The sequence below is a fragment of the Trachypithecus francoisi genome, unplaced genomic scaffold, assembly GCF_009764315.1.
Source record: "Trachypithecus francoisi isolate TF-2019V2 unplaced genomic scaffold, Tfra_2.0 Lachesis_group10, whole genome shotgun sequence".
Lineage (NCBI taxonomy): Eukaryota > Metazoa > Chordata > Mammalia > Primates > Cercopithecidae > Trachypithecus > Trachypithecus francoisi.
In genome coordinates this window covers 46844644-46862206 of record NW_022681455.1, presented here as the reverse complement: position 1 = coordinate 46862206, position 17563 = coordinate 46844644, and the positions used below count along the sequence as shown (strand labels likewise).

The following is a 17563-nucleotide window of genomic DNA, read 5'->3' as shown; positions in this document are numbered from 1 at the left end:
TGTGATGCATAAACTTCTCTTCCCAGTCTCCTATGGAGAGCAGTGTAGGTGGCTTCTGAATGGTGTCATAGTGACTATACCTACAGAGCTGTGCACCTGGGTAGTTGTGGGTCGCTCTGGATCAACTTGTTCAAGCTTGATGGGTGACTCCTTACTATAGAATTTGCAAAAGAGCTTTCATAACTCAGTACCTTAAATTCTGCCCTACTACATAACCAGGAAAATGAATGCATTAGGAGAGGTCCTATATCTTATATCTACATTTGCATAGGAAATAGAATAATATCTTGCAGGTCCATTCATCCTACAACACATCAGGAAGTTAAGTCATCAAGGATACACTAGTGACTACAAGATAATAAATTTATAGCCAAATTCAAGGGTCCTGCATCCTAGATGACATTAAGTTGATTTTTCCTATTACCTTTTCCATGGATTGAGAACAGGTAATATCTTATATGGTGGGAAAATCATCATCCAGGAAACATTTATATCATTCACTTTTTATTGGTACAGGATAAAAGTTTAAACAAATTTTAAATCCCTTTATCTTTAAAAATCATTGGAAAGCTGTCACTGGACTGACAGAAACTTGAGGACAGGGACGTTGCTTTATTTATCTTTATAGTCCCAGCATTGAGCCCAATGCAGTGCCCAAATGAATGCAGGCCAGGCATGCTGGCTCACGCCTGTAATCCCAGCACTTTGGGAGGCCAAAGTGGATGGATCACTTGAGGTCAGGAGTTCAAAACCAGCCTGGCCAACATGACGAAACACCGTTTATATTAAAAAACAAAACAAAACAAAAACATAAAATTAGCTGGGTGTGGTGGTGCACACCTGTAGTCCTAGTTACTTGGGAGGCTGAAGCAGGAGAATTGCTTGAACCCAGGAGGAGGAGGTTGCAGTGAGCCGAAATTTCACCACTGCACTCCAGCCTGGGCTACAGAGCGAGACTCTGTCCCAAAACAAACAAACAAAAATGAATGCATACATATTGGTTTAAAGTATTAGAAATAGTTTATTAAATAAGATTAAAATAATAGGTGATTCTTTATAATTTCTTACTAAATGGATACACAGAAAATATGGCTATGCAGGTAAAAAGGTTTCTAAGAATGGTCTAGAGATATCCTCTTTGCTAATGGAGGACCTAAAGCCATATAAGAGTATAATTTTCCTAGCATGTTTACAGTTCATCTCCAAACCCAAGATTGAACATCAGGAATATTTGACAAATGAACACCCCCAAAAATATGTAATAAAATTAATAGCATACCATAGGTTCCAATCCTCCTATTACAATAAAGTAGAAGAAAACTAAGAAGAGACATTTATAAATTCTAAACCACAAAACTGTGTGAGTGGTCATTTGATCTGATGAGTCTCCTCCTTCCAATTCCTTAATGATGACTCCTGACAGATGGTTAGAGAATGGGAAATCCAGGCCCATAACCAGGTCAGCTGCAGGCTATGGAGCCTGTTCCACTGCTACTCCCAGGCACCCTGGTACTGGTGCACAGGACCCCATAGACCTATACCAAAACCTGAGTCAGCCTGACGATTCCTGAGGCCTTCTCAGGGGTCAGGTGTCCTGAAACAGGCAGACTTATAGCCTCACCTTGACGCTCCTGAATGCTGAGTGAGAAACCTTCTCAGGGAGAACAGGTGTTGGACAACCAGGGCACTCCTAACTTATTGGAAAAGGTTCCCTGGTCCTTTGGAATTGAGATCTCACAAATGGAGGCTTGTGTTGGGTGAAACCCTCCCATGCCTCCAGAACTGAGCCTCCAATTCTAAAGGTTAGTGTCTCCAACAGCAGCTGTGACTCTGGGGCTCCTTAGCGAGTTGTGTGAGCCAGAGGTCTCCCTGCCCCAAGCCCTGCACAGGCACACCATGCCTGCCTAGGGGTGGGGGTGCAGTAGCGCCAGGCTGCTCACCACAGAAGAAAAGGCAGGTGTCCCTGCCCTAAGGTCCTCCTCCTTGGGACTTCACATCTCCCTGTTACACCAGAAGCATGGCTCAGTAGATACTCTTTTAATGGAAGAAGAAGAGCCTTTTGTAATTCTAAATAGACCCTGAAAGTTCACCTTACAGGTAAAGTTAAAAAAAAAAAAAAAAGGTTCTGGGGTTTGAATCTACCTGGGGGGAGGTTAGACCTGCTAAAACTTCCCTAAGGACTCAGCACAGATTTACCTAGCAAGAGTAAATGAACTCTGGGGAAGGAGTAAACAGCATTAGTTGTCTGCTCATTATGTGTCATGTTTTGTACTAAGAACTTGACCTACATTCTCACCTCATCTTTACAACTGTCCTGTGGGCTGGTCAAGTGCTTTTGTCATTTTACGAATGTGGATCAGAGTAGGGGAGCAAATTGCCTAGGCCAGAGGATTATAGCTTGTAAGAGGTACACCTGAAATCTGAAATAGAACCATGTCCCTCCAATTCCCAGGGTTTGTTCATCTCAACCCCCTCTCCCGTTGTCTTTCTTGAAACTACTTCCTACCATTTGACCATGGATTGCTGAGTGGTGTGTCAGGCCAGGTGGTCTGGAACTTCAGCCCAGTGTCCCTTAAACCTTAATGGGCACTCCTTTTCTGATTCAGTAGAACTGTGGTGAAGTCCAGGAGCCTGAGATTCCAAGCTCCAGGTGGTGCCAATGATGCTGGTCCATGGATCAGCTTTGGGTAGCCGAGCCTTATGTACTGAAAGGCTTCATGATGGGCAGGTGTTTCACACATGAGTCACCAGTGTGGAGGCTGTAAATTGGTTTCTTCCCATGACTCAAAACCTTTCTGGGCAGTGCTCCATGGTATTGATGCAGACGCCTTACCTAACATAGCTCTTGATAGCTGGCTAGCAGAGAGTAATCAACTCTCACCATCCAATGGAAGGAATGGGTGGACAAGCTGAATATCTCACAAGAAAAGTGAGAGTCTGAATATACTGATATATGGATTCAACATCTTGGAATTAAATATGGATTTGATTGGGGTTTGGAAAGGAGAACAGATGAAGCTGCAGGTGTGTGGAAGGATTGCACCAGAGAGAGAAAAGGAGTTGTAGGAGCGGGTGAGTAAAATACTACATATGATAAAGGGTTTAAAGGAAAACAAGAAAGACCAGTGGCCATTCAAGTTAACTAAGCTCATTTTCACAAGTATTTGTTGAGCACTGACTATGTGCCAGACACTGTGTTAAGATCAGAGGACGCAAAGACATGGATATGACTCTGGAGAAATAGCCTAGTGTAGAATGCAGACACATCATTTTAATATGTGATAGGAAGAATGATTACATGTGTGTAAACACACAGGCACCTAGAATCTATATAATACTGAGGTTGGAATGATTAAGTCTGTCTGGGGAATCAGGGAAGGCTTCAGAGAAGACAGGATATCTGACCAAGGTATTGAAGTTTGAATAGGAGTTTGCCAAGGGGATTTAAGCATAGGCAGTAGCATTTACAAAGGTGCAGAGGCATCAAATCAGCCCACTGTGTCACTCAGGAGTACTGTAGCACAAGGAAGGGTGATAACTTAACGGGAAGAGGCAGAAGAAGACTATGAGGCAATGGACCTCCAGTGGAGGGTTTGCAGTGCCCAGAAACTTGGGATTTAACTTGTGCACCTGTGAACCTCAGTATGTTTCAACCCCAGAGCACTGGAAGGACAGGCCACATTTTTGCAAGTAGCCGTGTATTTGCTTAGAAAAGCATGTGGAGGTTTAAATTCCTCATACAAACTACCTTCCAAAAAGACTCCAATACATTCCCCCTTCAAGGAAAGAACATTTGCTGATAGGAAGCCATTGAAGGATTTTAAGAATTGTCTGGTGTGATTTGTGCTTTAAATCCCTCCAGGAGCTGTGTAAAGGATGTGTTTGAAGGGGTCAAGATCCAAAGTGGGTGGAACAGTTAGGAGAGAGAGCAACAGTCTGATCAAGAGACAGTAAGGGCATAAATGAGACAGTAGAGCTAGAGGGTCAGCGATATATTGTGGAGATCATTCTAAGCTAAAAGCTAATGTTAGCAATAGAGGCTTGGGGCCGGGCGCAGTGGCTCACACCTGTAATCCTAGCACTTTGGGAGGCTGAGGCAGGTGGATCATGAGGTCAGGAGATCAAGACCATTCTGGCCAAGATGGTGAAACCCCATCTCTACTAAAAATACAAAAATTAGCTGGGCGTGGTGGTGCATGCCTATGCCTGTAATCCCAGCTACTCAGGAGGCTGAGGCAGGAGAATAGCTTGAACCAGGGAATCGGAGGTTGCGGTGATCCAAGATTGCACCACTGCACTCCAGCCTGGCAACAGGGCAAGACTCCATCTCAAAAAAAAAAAAAAAAATAGAAGCTTGGTTGAATGTAGGGGGTTGGTGGGAAAGAGCTAGGAGAGTAGGATGATTCCAAGGTTTCTGGCTTGTAGTGCAGGAGATGAGGAGTTCTTGAGTTTTAGGCTGTGTGGCTGGAAGATGAGAAGGGGGAGTTGAAAGATGGTCATTTAGTTTCATTTTGGAAACTAAATGGCTTTGACATTCTTATGGGAAGGACATCAGGTAGAAATGTTTAAGGAAAAGTTGTAGGCACAAATCTGAAATGTGAGATAAAGTTCATGTTTAGGAAAACAGATTGTGGAGTCATGTTTAATATACTCTGGATAGAAGTAGAATGAGAGGGCAAGGCTGCAAACATTAGGAGATAACAGTCCAAGGTAGCTTGGGAGAAGGGCTATGTCTACTTTCATCTCTTTACACTCCAAAACCCCTACACAGTGTTTCAAACAGAGCAGACCCTCAATAATTGCATATTTTACTTGTTAGGTTGAGAAAGGAAGAAGGCCAGAAACCATGGGAAGTAATTTGATTCCATTAGAATTCCTTTGCATAATAAAATCTGATGTGTAATGGATGACAAATGAGATAATATATACCTGTTTTTCAGCGTGGGTCAACAAAATACAAGTACTGATGGCTGCTGCAAGCTTTGGCCAAGCTAAAATCCCTAAGGGAAATGGGCCTTATTCCGTTGGTTGTACAGACTTAATGTTTGATCACACTAAAAAGGTAATGCTTGATTTATACAACTTATCCTGATACTCTACTATTGTCTGTCGTTATGTACCACTAGAAGGTGTTCAAATGTGACCTTGCCCTCACCTGAGAATGACTCATTTTGCAATTTGTATTGTTTCATATGAAGGCTTTTACTAGTTTAGCCATTCCCCAATTCACTGCTATTGTCTGATTAATTTCCCTATAAACCCTATTTTTCACTTCATAAAATACCTGAAGCCAGGCTGCTTATATTTTCCTTTCACTGAGATAGAACATTGTTTTTCTGTTTCTCTTTCATGACTGTCTTCAATCACCACAGTAGCCTATAAAGTTCTCTAGACCTCCTTGTGAACACAGAGGTATTTGTGTCCCCACTAATTAAATATGCAAAATAGCTGCTCGAATATGTTTGAGACACAACTTCTCTAAAAGTGCATTAATTTCTTTCTTAACAGGGCACCTTCTTGCGTTTATATTATCCATCCCAAGATGATGATCGCCTTGACACCCTTTGGATCCCAAATAAGGAATATTTTTGGGGTCTTAGCAAATATCTTGGAAAACACTGGCTTATGGGCAACATTTTGAGTTTACTCTTTGGTAAGATTTCTGTTGGTCCTCTGTAGGCTTGCATATAAGAAAACCTTGAAAACAACAATAATTTCAAGCAGTTAAGCCCAGAGTAGATTTTTCTCCACTCCCAACAGCTCCAAAAATGATAAGGAAATTATTTCTTTAAAGCCCAGGCAACTATGACAGAATCAAGGGTTCTCATTTTGTCCATTCTGAGTTGGATGGGAGTGGCCGAGAGTATCAGACTGACTCTGACATCTTTCTATGGCTGCTCTTTAGTGTTCATCTGACATACCAAGGAGAAGGCAATACCGTGGTGAGAATAGCAGGTTCTTTGGTGCGGCCACTATCCTGCATGTTCTGTGCTAAGTTAGAAAAAAAGGGAAAGAAAGTAGAAGCCACCAAACTCTCCAGATCCAAAACAAAGGAGTCAAAGCTAATGCCTTACTTGTCATAAATGAAGAGACTCTACTCTCATTCCCATCACCTACCCCCATCACTAAGACCATCTGATATGCATTCTTCACTTACTGTCTACATTACGCTAATGTAGACTTTTCCTTCCTTACCTGTTTGACTAGACATGACTGTTGAGCTGATGTTAACTGTGTCTTCACATTTCTCCCACAAAACTATTTACAACTTTTGGGATTCATCTTAAACATCAGCTTCTAATTGTCTTAAAAACCACTTATAACAGACATGAAAATGCCATAACTCTGCGTATTTATATTGCAAAATAACTTATAAATCACTTCCATAGCAATCATCACATTCAGTCTTTGTGACCACATCTGCATTTTATAGACAAGAAAATGAAACACAAATGACTGCTGATAATAATGGTGATAATAAAAATTGAGAAGTGCAAGAAGACAGTATATCCATTTTTGAGCCCCTTACTATGTGATGGATAGGTGCTTTACATATATTACCTAATTAAATAAAATTCTCACACAACTCCTATGAAAGAGATATCATTTTCTCAAGTTTACCCAAGAGGAATCTGAAGCACAGAAAGTTTGAGGAACTTGCCCAAGATCCATAGCTAGGAAGTGGGAGAGCTGCATCCATGACTCAGTATGAAGTCAGTGGTTTCTCTACCTTTTGCTGCATAATTATGACCAAATCATAATGAACAGCATCTCTGTTTCTTACATTCTAGCTCTCAGTGTAATGTATGTGAGGTTTTATGGGTAGTTTGGTTTCAGAACATTCCCTTTGAAATTTTTCCAAAACCTGGGAATGGCAATAAGTAGCAGCCTTTATGAATACACCTGTGAAAATCTCTCACCTTAAGTCCAGAGCTGTCAGTGACAACTCATCGTTAATAATCCTGTGGTCTGAGGAAAGGACTTATGCCGGATGCAGTGGCTCGTGCCTGTAATCCCAGCACTTTGGGAGGCTAAGGTGGGCAGATCACCTGAGATCCAGAGTTCGCGACCAGCCTGACCAACATGGAGAAACCCCGTCTCTACTAAAAATACAAAATTAGCTGGGCTTGGTGGCACATGCCTGCAATCTCAGCTAATCGGGAGGCTGAGGCAGGAGAATGACTTGAACCCAGGAGGCGGAGGTTGCAGTGAGCCGAGATTATGCCATTGCACTTCAGCCTGGGCAACAAAAGCAAAACTCTGTCTCAAAAAAAAAAAAAACAAAAAACTTATAGTTCGGGTCTTTGGTTGGTGGGTATCTAGTAGCAGTCTTTTTAATGAATCTACTATTATTCATCCATAAAAAAGTAGATATAAATCAGATGGGTCTGCATTTTATGCTAATGAGATGTGAATTAAATTCACTAGCAACACTCAGAGAAAACACTAACTATAATCTCCCATTGTTGTGTAGGTTCAGTGACAACTCCTGCAGACTGGAATTCCCCTCTGAGGCCTGGTGAAAAATACCCACTTGTTGTTTTTTCTCATGGTCTTGGAGCATTCAGGTAATCTTTAAGAGGCTGAACACTTTTAGCTTCCAGGAATAAATGACAATTTTTTTTATTCAAAAAAGAAATAGCAGATTTTGGAATGTCATGCAGGCCCTTGTCTGGAGGAATTGGGGTTCCTCAATAATTGACTGTGGGTCTGTTGATCAGTCCTAGCCCTGTATGGTCAAGTAGTTTTTTTCCCTACTACCAGCTCATTGAGATTAGCCTCACAGCAGAGAAGAAAGGGTGTTGCATTTTTTATAGTTATCCTTCTATATTGTAATATTTACACTCTTAAAATTATCCTCTGTAAAGTTTAGGACTTTTGAAAAACCAATTTTAGATTAGCTGTGAAAGACATTTGTTAAGAGAAATATCTGTGAAGGTGAGAGAAGGAGCAGGAAGAGATGGGGAGAAACTTTGGACCATGACACAGGTTGGACACCTGAAAAGGTGATGGGGAAGGGAGAAGGATCGGATAAGAAGAGCTTCAGACTGCAGCATGGTTCTAAGAAATATTGAGCCAGGCCAATGGAAGGGGTGCTTGGCCAAATTTGCTTATCAAGAGTCCTGTATCTCATAGGAATGGGTTAATGTTAGTACCCATGCTGTGCCAAGTCTCTGGGAGCAGCTCACTGGATGCTTAGCTTCCACTTGACCATGGTGATGGATCCAGAGGGGCAGGAGCTGGATAGGGTCTTTAGTAAGCTCTGAAGTCTGTAGCATGATAGCTGAGTGGCACATTTTCCTGACAACAACCACCCTCTTCACTTTCTTCCACCACTTTATTACCTGTCGCCCCTCTTCTACTGCAGGGGATTGTAAAACTCAGAAAATAAGAGAGATGGCTTTTAGCTGGGAACAAGTTGGGTAGCACCTGCAATAAAGAATTCTTTTCAGCACTTTAAATGTAGTTCAGCTAGCTATTTGATTTCTCCTACACTAGTGATTGGCAAATTAGAACCCAAGGGCCAAATCCAGCCCACTGCCTATTTCTATAAAGTTTTATTGGAACACAGCCACACCCATTCATTTTTGTACACTGTCTATGGTTACTTTTGTCCTACAACAGCAGAGTTCAGTAGGGGTGACAAAGACTGTATGGCCCACAAAGCTGGAAATATTTACTCTCTGGCCTTTAGCAGAAGAAGTTTGCTAATCCCTGTGCCATATCATTTCCCCCTCTTGAAAAGGTCCTGTATCTTCAGCAATAAAGACATAGTCTCTAGCTACCTCCTTTTTATTCTCTGTGGACATTTCCTATTGGACGCATGGTATGAGGAAAAGGTTGTGCAAATGAAGCTGTGGAAGAGGGCATAAAGGCAGTGCTTAGCACATGATTTTTCAAGTATTTCACCCAGTCCAATCATTTAATAATAGCTAACGTGTATGTAAGTATTTACCTGTTTCTAATATGATTATAAGTACTGAAAATGTATTAATTCAATTGATCCTCACTGATGAGGTACCATACTATTATAGCATCACCATTTTATAGATAAAGAACCAAGGCAGAGAAAATGTTGTGACTTATTAAAGGTACACAGCTGACAAGTGGTAGAACCAGGGTTCAAAGACAGTGGTCAGACTGCAGGTCTCATTCTCATAACTACCATACTGTAGTGCTTTCCTATATACATTATCTTAGCAAAACCTTGCAACTACCCTAGAACAAATGCTTTACTCTTAGGCCCATTTTACAGGTGAGGACAAACATGCAGTAATTACCTAAAATCATATAGCTGGGAAGGCAGACCCAAGATTAAAAACCCAAAACTCTCAAAGGCAATATTTATAATCACTGCACTGGGTTTTCTCAACTTCAGTACTCTTGACATTTTGGACCAGATAATTTCTTGTTGTGAAGTGTTGCCCTGTGCATTGTAGGATGTTTGACAACATCCCTTTACCCACTAGACATCAGTAGTACCCTCGCCCACATTCATAATGAAAATACCTCCAGGCATTGTCAAATATCCCCTAAGGAACAAAATCACCCTCCTTTAAGAACCGTAGCTCTCCACTCCACCCCAGGGCACTACTATGGGAGGTAACGGCCTCCATGTTCCCAGTTTTATTAGCAGACTCAGCCTTGTAATCATGACTGGTAGTCGTAATGCTTCCCTCTTTTTGTTTTGAAGGACAATTTATTCTGCTATTGGCATTGACCTGGCATCTCATGGGTTTATAGTTGCTGCTGTAGAACACAGGTATGTTATCTGATGTAATTGGGCTCTTTGGCCAACTACAGGGAATGACAATGCTCATAATTATGTTTCTAATTTTCATAAAAGTTTATTTAAAATGTTGATGGAACTTTCAAGTATGATAACATGATGAGCAAAAAAGGAGATTGAGTTTGTCGACTTGAAAGACTTAAAAACACCCAGCATTTCTAGAGGGTTTATTTGCCTGCCATGTTCTATGCAAAATGTTTTTTATACACCATCTCATTCAGTCTTCATAACAATCCTATGAGATGGTTATTATTATTGTTGTTGTTTTAAGGAAGGGGAATATAGAGGTAATAAAGGGTAATTTGCCCAAAGTCACACAACTAGTAAGTGGCAGTCCGGGATTTGATTCCTGAGAGTGAGTTTCAACATGGCTAACACTGCCTCCCAGAATCAGGAAGACAGAATGGATTGAGTTTACCTGCAACTTGACAATAGACAATAAGGTTTATTTCCTGGAACTCATTTAGGGTCTTCTTTAAGGGAAAATATAGAGTGGAAGAAGAAAGGGATGTCAAAAGATCAGAGGAAGTTGAGTCAAGGATGGAACTGAGAAACATGGGTCAGATGAGGAAAGGAAGGAGCATACATAAATAATAATTTTACTTGTATTATAGAGATAGATCTGCATCTGCAACTTACTATTTCAAGAACCAATCTGCTGCAGAAATAGGGAAAAAGTCTTGGCTCTACCTTAGAACCCTGAAAGAAGAGGAGGAGATACATATACGAAATAAGCAGGTACATTACAATGAAAGGAGAGGTGGATGGTGACCTAAAAGCATGTACAAAAGGATGACATTTGTTAATTTAATTTTAGATATGGCAAGTTATGCTCCTAGCTCTCCTATTTCCCATTCTCAAAAGACCTGTCAATAGATTCCCGGAGTAGTAAAATTCCCTTAATGGAATATCTCGTTCATAGTGAAAACAAAGGCAAATACAAAAATGTGGGAGATGACAGTGACTAGTCAGAATTCCCCTGAATTAAAACTTCTAATTTTAGAATCTAAAAAGTGCTAGAAAATAAATTAATAGATTCTTCCTCACAGGCAATATAAAAGGACTAGTTTTCAGAGAGGCAGTATACAATAGAATTAAGAGTATAGGCCTTAGAACCCAACTTTCTATGTTTGAGTCCTGGCTCCACCACTTAATTTTGTTACAAAATAATGAATAAAAACATGGTCTGTCTTACAGAGCTATTAGGGCAATTAAGTTAAGTGAAGCATATTGGCTCTTTATAGTGAGTGTTTTACATATGTTATTACATTTGAGCCCACCCACATTTCCTTTAGGTAGGTATTATCGTACAATCAATGGAAACTCAGAGAGGTTAAGTAAGTCATCTCAAGTCACATAGTAGGTAAGCAACAGAGCCAGGATTTGGACTAAGCTATACCTATGTGCAAAGCTGGGGCCTGCGTCATTATGGTAGCATGTATCCAGTTTCCAGTTTATAACTGACCAACGATTTTTCCCACATACAGCTTATACAGAAACTTTAAAATAAATGTTTTAACTTTTTACTTTGTCATTTCCTTCTTCTAATAATTATATTAGGTACGGCAAAGAGCGAAAGAATGTTCCCAAGCTCTCAATCTGATTCTTGACATTGATCATGGAAAGCCAGTAAAGAATGCATTAGATTTAAAGTTTGATATGGAACAACTAAAGGTAAGCTAAAAAAAGAAGTAATTTTTCTCTTGTCCTACAGTTCTTTATTGTTTTTTGTCATCTCATTTTCTGCTATATTGCAAGGTATAACATCATAAAGGGCTGCAACCACCTCCCACCACAACACACACACACACATACACACACAAAGCAGTACAGGTAAAGTATTGCAGCAATTAAGAATGCATTATCTTGGACTAGATATGAAATTGCCAAAAGTTAGTCAGTTTTGATCTACAAAAACAGCAATGTCATGTGGTTCAACATAACTCCCGTGGAAGTGTTATTATTTCATGGACAGCTCCTGCTAGTTTTTAAGCTTGACCTTGAAAACTTGACACAAGTTTGGGAGTGGGTGGAAAAATATCAGACAGAGTGGGCAGCAATGAGCAAAGACTCAAAAGTGTGTGTGGCATATAGAGTGCAGGGATTAGGGGGAACTAGAGAATAAGATGATGGTCTGTTCTCCAGATACAATGAAGAAATTTGTTGTCCCTCAAGCAGCCACTCTCCTCTGTATCCTTGCCTTTGTACATGTTGTCCCCTTGGCCTGATACACTCTTCTCCTTGCCTAACTCCTACTTAATTTCAAAACTCCAGTTAAGCATCACCTCCTCTCAGAAGCTTTCTTAGACCCCAATGCCCACTTCTGGACCAGGCTCGCTGTCTGTCTTGTGTGCTCCTTTGTACCACTGTACAGTATTGCATTATGCCTCTGTGTAACTTTCTTCCCTGATGGACTGCAAGCTCACTGAAATGAGACTGCAGTGCCTGGCACAGAGTAGGTACTCAATAAATACTCATGGAAAGAAAAAAACAAATAAACATGGGGTGAGGAGAGGTAGAAGTCAGAACTGATGTTGAAATTTCTAGTGTGGGTGACTACAAAGACCATTAAGTTTACTTTCAAACCTTTACATATGTTATATATATATGTGTAAATGTGTTTTATATGGGTATGTATATATGTATATGTGTGTATGGTATGTATAAATGTATGTGTGTATATGTATATTCTATTTTATAATAAATCAAGGTATTTAACCATCCCCATAAGATGAACAATTACATAATTGACAGAATCATTTCTTCTAACACCACGAGATAATTATAAATTTATACCATGCTTTTTCACATAGGACTCTATCGATAGGGAAAAAATAGCAGTAATTGGACATTCTTTTGGTGGAGCAACAGTTATTCAGACTCTTAGTGAAGATCAGAGATTCAGGTAAGAAAATAAGATAGTAAAGCAAGAGAATATTAAATTACTGGAAGAGGGGGAGTGATAACTCATGTAAGATATAATTTTTTATTCAAATTCTTAGTGAAGAAGGGATCTCTTGGAGTTTATAAGGCTATTCTTTTGCCCCCATCAAGTACTCTATATACATTTTCCTAGGCTAAAACATCTACTTCTCCTGCTATTAAAATCTCCCCTTACTCCCATATGTTTTCCCTCATTATTCTTGTCTACCCAAGGGCTTAACACTTTTCACTTAAAAATTTATCTTTATATAATTTTTTTGTGAGATAATGGTTGTGATAATAATATTGTCATCTTACAGTATTGCCAGACTTCTCCAGTTGGCAGGACATTTTTTAATTAGGCTTTTCCCCCTTCCACCTTTAAGATGGAGCTGGATCTAAAATTATGATTATTTGGGTAGGAGTGGGGACCAGACCCCAGTTTTCTAGCTTGCAGGAACATTTTCTTTCTTAAACTACTTCATTCTAGATTGATGAGATCATATAGGGCCGACTGTACAGACAGTGGGCAGGATCATTTGTGAAACTTCACCTCAAATTTCTTAGAAGTTCATTTCAGTGTAAGAGAATTCTCTTCTTTCATCCATTTAGCAAAAGGTCAGGAAACGTAGGATAAACTTATTTTTAAAAAGGAAGTTAGTTCCATTTTCAAATGATATGCTCCATGTGTTTTTTTCAACCCTCTGACAGTTTTTCAGCTGAAGCGCCTCTAAATATAAAGTAATGGGCTCAGTTGCTACTCTGAAAAAGCTATAATAAATACACTACAAGGTGCATAAAAGCTCTGAAAACAAAGGTTGCATTTATTATACTTTTTCAGATACTCCACAGTGTTGAAGAAATTATTATGTATTTTAAAATTTATTTTGAATAAAAATTGTTAAGGATATATCACTCAAATGGTTGCAATTCCTAAAAGGCATATAAAGAAAATGATTATACATAATTCCAGGTCTGATACTTTACAAAGCTAATCATATCCCTTTCCCACATTGAAGCATAATACCTCTTTATTCCAATGAGATAACCCATAATAAACTGGTATGGTGCATGTCCACCAATCCTAGCATTATTAGGATGTCCTCAATGTTGGCTAGTATGTAACCAGTTTAATTTCATCATTGTCAACAAATATCTACAGATGTGGTATTGCCCTTGATGCATGGATGCTTCCACTGGGTGATGAAGTATATTCCAGAATTCCTCAGCCCCTCTTTTTTATCAACTCTGAATATTTCCAATATCCTGCTAATATCATAAAAATGAAAAAATGCTACTCACCTGATAAAGAAAGAAAGATGATTACAATCAGGTAAGTATTAGTGACTTATTTCATTATCTGAAACAAACTTGAAGCTTGGGTAAATAACAATAGATATCATTTGGTAACCATTACAGAATTGCTGAATTTGTTGTTTAGACTTTCAATAAGGAGAGAATTAGATAATCTCAGTTTCTAAGAACATTAAGTCTTACTCTTTTTAAAATGGGAATGTTAATGTATATAGTATATATACTGGTTATATTAGTCTGTTCTTGCATTACTATATAGAAATACCTGAGACTGGGTAATTTATAAAGAAAAGAGATTTAATTGGCTCACAGTTCCGCAGCCTGTGCAGGAAGCATGATGCTGGCATCTGCTTGGCTTCTGGGGAGGCCTCAGGAAACTTACAATTATGGCGGAAGGCAATGGGGGCATGAGCACTTCATATAGCCAGAGCAGGAGGAGGAGAGGGATGGGTAATGGTACTACACACTTCTAAATAACCAGGTCTCACAAGAACTCACTGTCACAATGACAGCACCAAGGGGGATGGTATGAAACTATGAGAAACTGCTCCCATGATCCAGTCACCTCCCACCAGTCCCTACCTCTGACACTGGGGATTCTAATTTGACATATGATTTGGTGGGGACACAGATCCAAACTATATCACTGGTAATTAAAATTTTAAAATTAGCATTATACTATATACTACTTTAATCTAAACATCAGAACATGCCTACAGATTTTTGGGGGTAGAGCTAGGGGGAAGTATTTCATCATTAGGCTGGGCTAGGAACTCTTTAAATAAAAAGTCAGATTATCTATTGAGACCTGCAATATACTCACCTGTTGAGAAAAATATAAGTTTATAAATTCCCCAAAGCTATAATGGGGTACCATCAAGTGTTGGCAATTCTTGTATTCTGGAGGTGCAAAAGAACTCCTGATAAGGTTTTGAACTCTTAATGAGATACTACAAAGCAAAGATGGACCTGAACTCACCCCTTTCCTATCCGAAATCTGGTTTATTTAGGAGAAGAGAAGAGGCAGGAATGAAACATACAGAGTATAGGCAATAACCACTATGGGCTCAGAGAATAGAAGGGTCTCTTCCAACGGAAAAGGATTCATAGATGACACTAAAATTGGATTTTGTTTAGATCAAGAGAGTTTAGATAGTAAGGAAGGGTTTAGGTATTTCAGGCAAGGACTTCATTTAGCTTATGTGTCTGTGCAAGACTCTCTAATTCTAAAACAGAAATAATACAGAACACCTGACCCTCCCTCAACCCTACTTCCTTGCTAGGCTCTCACCTTTTCTTTCTTCCCTTCTTTGCTAGAAACTGTCAAAGAATAACAAATATTAGTTATTGCATGTGCTTACTTCTACCCACTCTTTGAGTCTTATGGTCTAGCTTCCTGAGCCCCCACCGGCATGCCAAAACAAAGACACTAAAGGCCTGCTGCATGCCACACCAGCAGCCTCTTCAGAGTCTCAATCTTGCTCTCTGCATCTGTTCAACATTGCTGACCACACCTCTTCCTGCTCCCTTGGATACTATGACCCTCCTCTTTACTGCATCTCCTATCATTAATACTGCTCCTTCCATTTCTCCTCCTCCAGCCAGTTCTCCACAGTCAGAGTATCCAAGCTTCTGCTCACAATTCTCTTGTAATCTTGCCGTTTATCTTTTTTATGTTTCTGACATTCAAGTTTCCTACTACAATGTGGGGAAGAGTGAGAGGGAGTTAAGTGGCCCTGTTTTGAGCTTAGAAAACTAAAAGAATGATGGTTTGCTTATAAGAACCAGCAGAGTCAAGAGGCAGTGTAGCTTTGGGCGGGGCTGGGAAGATGTCTTTTAACTTCACAATTTCTTAGCTTGAGAACGGGGTAATCTGTTTATAGATGTCTGGCCACAAACTGGATAATTACATAATTTACATGATAACATAGATGAAACATTTGAAGTAGAGGAGATTGCAAAGTGAGAAAAGAATTGGTGTGGCAATAGAATGGTAAGGAATGCCTACTTTCAGCCAACGGGAAATGGGTGAAGAGCCAGTGAAGAACATAGAGTGGTTAGTGTCAGAAGGGAAGGTGCAACGTTAAGGAAGCGAAAAGAAAAAAGGTGCAAGAAAGCCATCAAGTGTCAAATGTCCCAGTGGTGGTAGAAAATGAGGACTGAAAAAAGGCCATTCTATTTGACATTAGGCTATTGATGAATGTAGAGAGCAGTGCAAATGATATTTATAAAGTGCTTACAGTTTAAAACTGGGAAAGGTGTTGTTTGAAATCTATTTCCTCTAAGGCTTAAATCTAAAGTGATTTAAATTTAAAGTGACTAGCATCAAATACATACCATGTTCAGTGGTGAGGGCAGGTGGCAGGCTCTGGCTGTGAGTTCAGGGACCCTCAACACACAAATTGGATGTATTCCAATTCACTAAAAAGCAAGACTCATTTCTTCTAAAATCAAGATGCCAAGCAAGACCAAGATTCTTTGTTTTTCTAGAGGGAAGATGAATATACTCTGGGATCCCTAAACAAACAGCCTGTGACCCTTGAAATACATCTAAGTAGATCAAATTACAAGTTTTATTTCTTCCCTGGTTTTCAGTAAACAGACCAACAAGACCCGTATCTTTCTTACACCCTAACTAAAAAAATAATAATTTTATCAACCAATGTGACTTTTAAATGTCTTGTTTTTTTTTTTTAGGGGTTCAGTCCATCAGAATTTTGCTGACTTCACTTTTGCAACTGGCAAAATAATTGGACGCATGCTCAAATTAAAGGGAGATATAGATTCAGATATAGCGATTGATCTTAGCAACAAAGCTTCATTAGCATTCTTACAAAAGCATTTAGGTAAGAAACTAACATTTTTTCATGAAATAAACCAGATGAATCTCAGGACAAACCTATCTATCTTAATACAGCTTTAGTACCATTTAAACTATTTCCAGTTGGTTTACAATGGAACAAAGCAGTAAATCAATTTGAAAACAGAAATTTGAGAGTCAATTTTGCTGCTTTACATCATATATATCATAGAAAGCAAACGCAACTGTTAAAGCTAATAGTCTTTGTATGAAGCCTAGAGTGGACTTCCATGTTGAGGACACTGACAGCAGGTTGCCTCACTCCTATCCCGTTTGCATTCAGCTGCTAAAGCAGCCATGGGGCAGCTGAAACAGAGCATTGTCTCTACCATCCTAATGCAACTTGGGTAATTTGTAAATCTGTATTGCCACCTAGGGGCACCAAACTGTTTAATGCTCTCAAAAGTTTAATATGTTCATTAACACTTTATATTTTACAGGACTTCATAAAGATTTTGATCAGTGGGACTGCTTGATTGAAGGAGATGATGAGAATCTTATCCGGGGACCAACATTAATACAACCAATCAACACATCATGTTACAGAATTCTTCAGGAACAGATAATTAGAATTAGGATTAAAACAGTTTTAAAAGTCTTGCTTCAAAACTGCCTAAAATTATGTGTGTGTGTGTGTGTGTGTGCGTGTGAGAGTGAGAGAGAGAGAGAGAGAGGAG

At 39.5% G+C, this 17563-nt stretch overlaps 1 protein-coding gene across 1 annotated transcript in view; it reads left to right on the top strand.

Annotated features, from left to right (window-relative positions):
* PLA2G7 (phospholipase A2 group VII) overlaps positions 1 to 17563 on the top strand; it is a 32325-nt gene extending 14762 nt beyond the window's left edge. The window contains 11 exon segments of the mRNA XM_033217372.1: positions 4941 to 5062; positions 5509 to 5653; positions 7475 to 7568; positions 9695 to 9763; positions 10405 to 10528; positions 11351 to 11464; positions 12604 to 12695; positions 13875 to 14045; positions 16724 to 16872; positions 17327 to 17383; positions 17386 to 17563. Coding sequence (XP_033073263.1) covers positions 4941 to 5062; positions 5509 to 5653; positions 7475 to 7568; positions 9695 to 9763; positions 10405 to 10528; positions 11351 to 11464; positions 12604 to 12695; positions 13875 to 14045; positions 16724 to 16872; positions 17327 to 17383; positions 17386 to 17456 — 1208 coding nt within the window. The 3' untranslated portion in view covers positions 17457 to 17563.